Genomic DNA, 5,758 nt, shown 5'->3' on the forward strand with positions numbered 1-5,758 from the left:
GCTGGCCTCGGTCTTGCAATTTGCCTGACCTACTAACATCAAACGTTATATCACACAGGGCCAGTCGTCCAACCTGTATCGGGACGGGGGGTAATATCGGTCCGAGTTGAAGAGGGTTACACATGCTATCTGGACAGTGACATTGGTATGACACCGTTGACCTGCGACCATACACAGTTACAGTGTCAACGGAATTGTACTCCGGAAGAAACTGTCAAGACTTGTTTTGGTTCCATCGTGCTCTTTTACGAGTCGACAGGTAACGTTAGCTGGTTAGCAAACCATATATATTTTTTAAATTGTCAAGACACATTTTTTTTGCGTCTTAAACATGTCACATAGTTTGCCAGTTTAACGGTTTAGTTCTCTTTGACCTGCTAACTATACCTCTCTTCCGGAATGCTCACTTGTTTTTCTATCGCTAGCCCCGTTTGCTAAGTTGCTAGCTGCCCCACTCCAATCCAAATCAGACATTGCCAGGCCTACCAGCTCTAGGGGGTGTTCATTTTGTTTAAAAAATAGCTAGTTAGCACGTATCTACGTCAGCTACCTGTTGACAGGTGAACTTGAATGGCTAGCTAACTGTATTGTAAGTAAGGAGTTTAGTTTGTCAGATTTGTTTAACTTTGCTAGGTACTGTAGCTGTGGCCTGTGAAATCTAGCAGCTGTCCGAGATGATCCATGCTAGCTAATCCTGCTTCATTGTTTTTATTTGCTAGACCTTGACTAAAGTATGTCTTGCCCATGCACATCGGCCGCGAGGATATTCTTGAATTCAGCACAGAGGGGTAAGAACAGATTGCAATCTTGAGAAATTGTAATATCTACAGCTACTTATTCGCATTACATCTTAAACGCTTGTGCTAGCTAGCTAGCTAGCTAGCTAACTTGCTAACCTGCAAATTACAGTGCCTTCGCAAAGTATTCACACCACTTGACTTTTTCCACAATCTGTTGTTACAATGTGAGATTAAAATGGATTGAATTGTCCGTTTTTTTTGTCAACTATCTACACAAAATAGAAAGAACAATTCTAACTTGTTTTATTTTATTTTTTTAAATAAAACACTAACCTTGATTAGATTCAAGTATTCAACCCCCTTAGTCAATACGTTAGAATCACCTTTGACAGCGATTACAGCTGTGTCTTTCTGGGTAAGTCTCCAAGAGCTTTTCACACCTGGATTGTACAATATTTGTCCATTATTCTTTAAAAATATATTTAAGCTCTGTCAAGTAGTTTGTTGATTATCTCTAGACAGCCATTTTTATGTCTTGCCATAGATTTTAAACACCATTTAAGTCTAAACTGTAACTAGGCCCCTCAGAAACATTCAATGTTGTGTTGGTAAGCAACTCCAGTGTATATTTGGCCTTGTGTTTTAGGTTATTGTCCTGCTGAAAGTTGAATTTGTCTCCCAGTGTCTGTTTGCCTGTGCTTAGCTCTATTCTGTTTCTTTTTATCCTAAAAAAAAAGTCCTTGCCGATGACAAGCATACCCATAACATGATGCAGCTACCACCAGGCTTGAAAATATGAAGAGTGGATGTGTTGTGTTGGATTTGCCCCAAACATGATGCTTTGTATTCAGGACATAAAGTTAATTTCTTTGCTACATGTTTTTGCAGTTTTACCTTAATGTCTTTTTGCAAACATGATGCACTCTTTATTTTCACTCTGTCATTTATGTTAGTATTGTGCAGTAACTACAGTGTTTTTGTTACATCCTCAATTATCTCATATCACAGCCTTAAACTCTAACTGTTTTAAAATCACCATTGGCCTCTTGGTGAAATCCCTGAGTGGTTTCCTTCCTTTCTGGAAACTGTGTTAGGAAGGGCGTCTGTAACTTTGTAGTGATTGGGTATATTGATGCACCATCCAACGTATAGTTAATAACTTCACCATGCTCAAAGGGACATTCAATGTGTGCTTATTTGTTTTTGCGAACCATTGGAAAACCTCCCGGGTCTTTGTGGTTGAATCTGTGCTTGAAATTCACTGCTCGACTGAGGGACCTTACAGATAATTGTATGTGTGGGGTATAGAGATGGGGATGTCATTTAAAAATCACGTTAAACGCTATTATTGCACACAGAGTGGGCCCATGCAACTTATGTTACTTGTTAAGCACATTTTTACGCCTGAACTTATTTAGGCTTACCATAACAAAGGGGTTGAAAAGTACTTATTGACTCAAGGCATTTCAGCTTTTCATTTTAAAAAAATGTCTAAACTTAATTCCACCCTGACATTGTGGGGTATTGAGTGTATATCAGTGACAACAAAATATCAATGTAATCGATTTTAAATTCATGCTGTAACAACAATGTGGAAAAAGTTATGGCGTGAAGGCACTGTAGCTAGCTCTATTTCAGTGGATAAGCTAAAGTTATGTGACGTTGACCTCGTGAACTATGCCGTGTTCATGTGATAGTCGGGAACTCGTGAACTGAATTCTCCCGACTTGATAACTGGTTGAATGCGGCACGTTGCATAACTACAACCAGTTAGCAAGTCAAAAATGTCAGACTTTCCTAGTTCCGACTAGCACGTGGACGCAGCACAAGTTTTGAAAACAGGTCACCTGTTGCATCCATTTATGATACATGGTGGTGTGAGAAAATGTAGTGCGATGTCACAAATGAGGTGGCAGCTAGCTATATTTCCATAATACCAATGGTTGATGTTGACATTTTGGGGCAAGTTTGTTTTTTGAAATGTCAAAGTGAATGGATTATAACACCGGCCAAAACATTTGGTTGCCTGGTGTTTCTGTTGTACAGGGCTGTCTTGTTCTCGGGTTCAGCTCTATGCTTTGAGCAGACCTGGTTGGGGTTTTCGTGAAGCTCCTCTACCTCGCATAGTCCGAGTGAGATCCTTCCATGAAACTGCAGTATGTTTTGCCTCTAAAGATGGAACGACTAAGGATGGATCCGGCGATGGGGGAAAGGTAAACCTGATTCCACTGGATTGTGACATGTCTGTTTGACACCTTTTTCTTTCTTTCTGGTGACTAGCTTGGACCCAGATCAGTTTGTGCTGTCTTTCATTGCCAAACATGGCATAACAACGTGGAAGGACGGCATAAACAGATCTGGGAACAAGCTAAGTGATGACAGCCATAATTTTAATGACTGAACTGAAATGGAATTAAACCCTAAACCCTGACAAGACACAAGAATAGACTTTCTAATAAATCAAAATGTGCCGAATACAATAACTGTAGACTTTACCGTGAAATGCTTATTTCGGAGCCTTTTCCCAACAGTGCAGTGTTTAAAAGTAAGAAAATTAGCAAAATAAAAAAGGTAATAGGAACACAATAACAAGGTAATATACAAGGAATACCAGTACCGAGTCAATGGGCAGGGACAATACAACAATAACAAGGTAATATACAAGGAGTACCAGTACCGAGTCAATGGGTAGGGACACGACAACAATAACAAGGTAATATACAAGGAGTACCAGTACCGAGTCAATGGGTAGGGACACAACAACAATAACAAGGTAATATACAAGGAGTACCAGTACCGAGTCAATGGGCAGGGACACAAAGTGATTGCGGTAATATGTAAAGTCAGAGTAATGTAGAGTCAGTGTAATACATGCTATAACCCCAGTGGTTTCAATAAGTGATAGCTACTGTCCATAGAAACAAGTTTCCTCTGTGTCTAAATTATGTTTTTCTGCTGTGTTGCATTCATGATACAATCTCTCTCTCCCCCCCCCCCCCTTTGTGTCCATCATATATGCAGAAGAGCATCAGTGAAGGAAAGAGATTGGCGGGCTCTTCTGGTGGATCAGGGAAGGGGGGTAACCAGCTGCACTGTCCCAAATGTGGAGACCCATGTACACATGTGGAGACCTTTGTATGTGAGGACCTAAAAAATACTCCATTCACATGGGCTGTGTTTTCTAAAGACTCCAGTTGCAGAAAAAGCAGCCGTATAAAATGATCGACTTGTCACACAGTCACTACTGTTTTTATTAAATCAGAAACGCGATAAAGAAACATTTCAATATTCTCACTTTTGTTTGTTTCTCTTCAGCGTCGACACGTTTTGTGAAGTGTGAGAAATGCCATCACTTCTTCGTGGTTCTCTCTGAGACGGACTCTAAGAAGGGCCTGAATAAAGAAGCAGAGTCGCCCGCTGAGGCTGTCAAAATGGCCTTCGCACAGAAACCTCCCCCGCCACCCAAAAAGGTACGAGCACAGAAACCTCGTTCACCCCGAGGTCAGTAGTACAGTCTACTGTCTACACAGAAACCTCTCCGCGCCACACAGAAACCTCCTCCCGCCACACAGAAACCTCCTCCCGCCACACAGAAACCTCCCCCTGCCACACAGAAACCTCCCCCCGCCACACAGAAACCTCTCCGCGCCACACAGAAACCTCCTCCCGCCACACAGAAACCTCCCCCCGCCACACAGAAACCTCCCCCCGCCACACAGAGACCTCCCCCCGCCACACAGAAACCTCCCCCTGCCACACAGAAACCTCCCCCCGCCACACAGAAACCTCCCCCCGCCACACAGAAACCTCCCCCCGCCACACAGAAACCTCCCCCCGCCACACAGAGACCTCCCCCCGCCACACAGAAACCTCCCCCCGCCACACAGAAACCTCCTCCCGCCACACAGAAACCTCCCCCTGCCACACAGAAACCTCCCCCCGCCACACAGAAACCTCCCCCCGCCACACAGAAACCTCCCCCCGCCACACAGAGACCTCCCCCCGCCACACAGAGACCTCCCCCACCACACAGAAACCTCCCCCCGCCACACAGAAACCTCCCCCCGCCACACAGAAACCTCCCCCGCCACACAGAGACCTCCCCCCGCCACACAGAGACCTCCCCCCGCCACACAGAGACCTCCCCCGCCACACAGAAACCTCCCCCCGCCACACAGAAACCTCCCCCGCCACACAGAGACCTCCCCCGCCACACAGAAACCTCCCCCTGCCACACAGAAACCTCCCCCCGCCACACAGAGACCTCCCCCGCCACACAGAAACCTCCCCCGCCACACAGAAACCTCCCCCTGCCACACAGAAACCTCCCCCCGCCACACAGAAACCTCCCCCCGCCACACAGAGACCTCCCCCACCACACAGAGACCTCCCCCTGCCACACAGAAACCTCCCCCCGCCACTCAAAAAGGTACGAGCACCAACGACAACAAACAACAACTGGTTCTAGTTTCTATGATGTAATGATTATCCTTAAACAGAAACTACTATGGTAATGCTGCAGGTATACCTGGTGCTGTCATTAAGCAATAAGTTCCGAGTAGGTGTGGTGTATGGCCAATATACCACGGCTAAGGGCTGTTCTTAGGCTCGACGACGCAAAGTGGAGTACATTGGCTATATACCACAAACCCCCGAGGTGCCTTATTGCTATTATAAACTGGTTACCAATGTAATTAGAGCAGTACAAATAAATGTTTTGTCATACACGTGGTATACGGTCTGATATACCACAGCAGTCAGCCAATCAGCATTCAGTGCTCGAACCACCCAGTTTATAATGCATTATGATACAGTTCATGTATTGTTAGACTTGTCATGAAGAGCAAGTATGACCACGTAATATTGTCTTATAGTCGATGAACCTGCCTTTCAGATCTATGCCTACCTGGACAAGTACGTAGTGGGTCAGTCCTATGCTAAGAAAGTGCTGGCGGTAGCTGTGTATAATCACTACAAGAGAATCTACAACAACATCCCTGCTGGGAGCAGACAGGTGG

General features: G+C 44.8%; 1 protein-coding gene across 1 annotated transcript; it reads left to right on the top strand.

Annotated features, from left to right (window-relative positions):
- Positions 1-5,752, top strand: LOC139399525 (ATP-dependent Clp protease ATP-binding subunit clpX-like, mitochondrial; the record flags this gene model as incomplete). The annotated part of the gene is made up of 6 exons (XM_071144923.1): positions 1-259; positions 720-788; positions 2,787-2,953; positions 3,762-3,879; positions 4,056-4,210; positions 5,635-5,752. Coding segments are annotated over exons 2-6 (613 nt in total), but the record flags the coding sequence as incomplete, so codon positions are not given.
- Positions 5,753-5,758: the final 6 nt, after the last annotated feature.

The sequence above is a fragment of the Oncorhynchus clarkii genome, unplaced genomic scaffold (assembly GCF_045791955.1).
Source record: "Oncorhynchus clarkii lewisi isolate Uvic-CL-2024 unplaced genomic scaffold, UVic_Ocla_1.0 unplaced_contig_10020_pilon_pilon, whole genome shotgun sequence".
NCBI classification, from domain to species: Eukaryota; Metazoa; Chordata; class Actinopteri; order Salmoniformes; family Salmonidae; genus Oncorhynchus; species Oncorhynchus clarkii.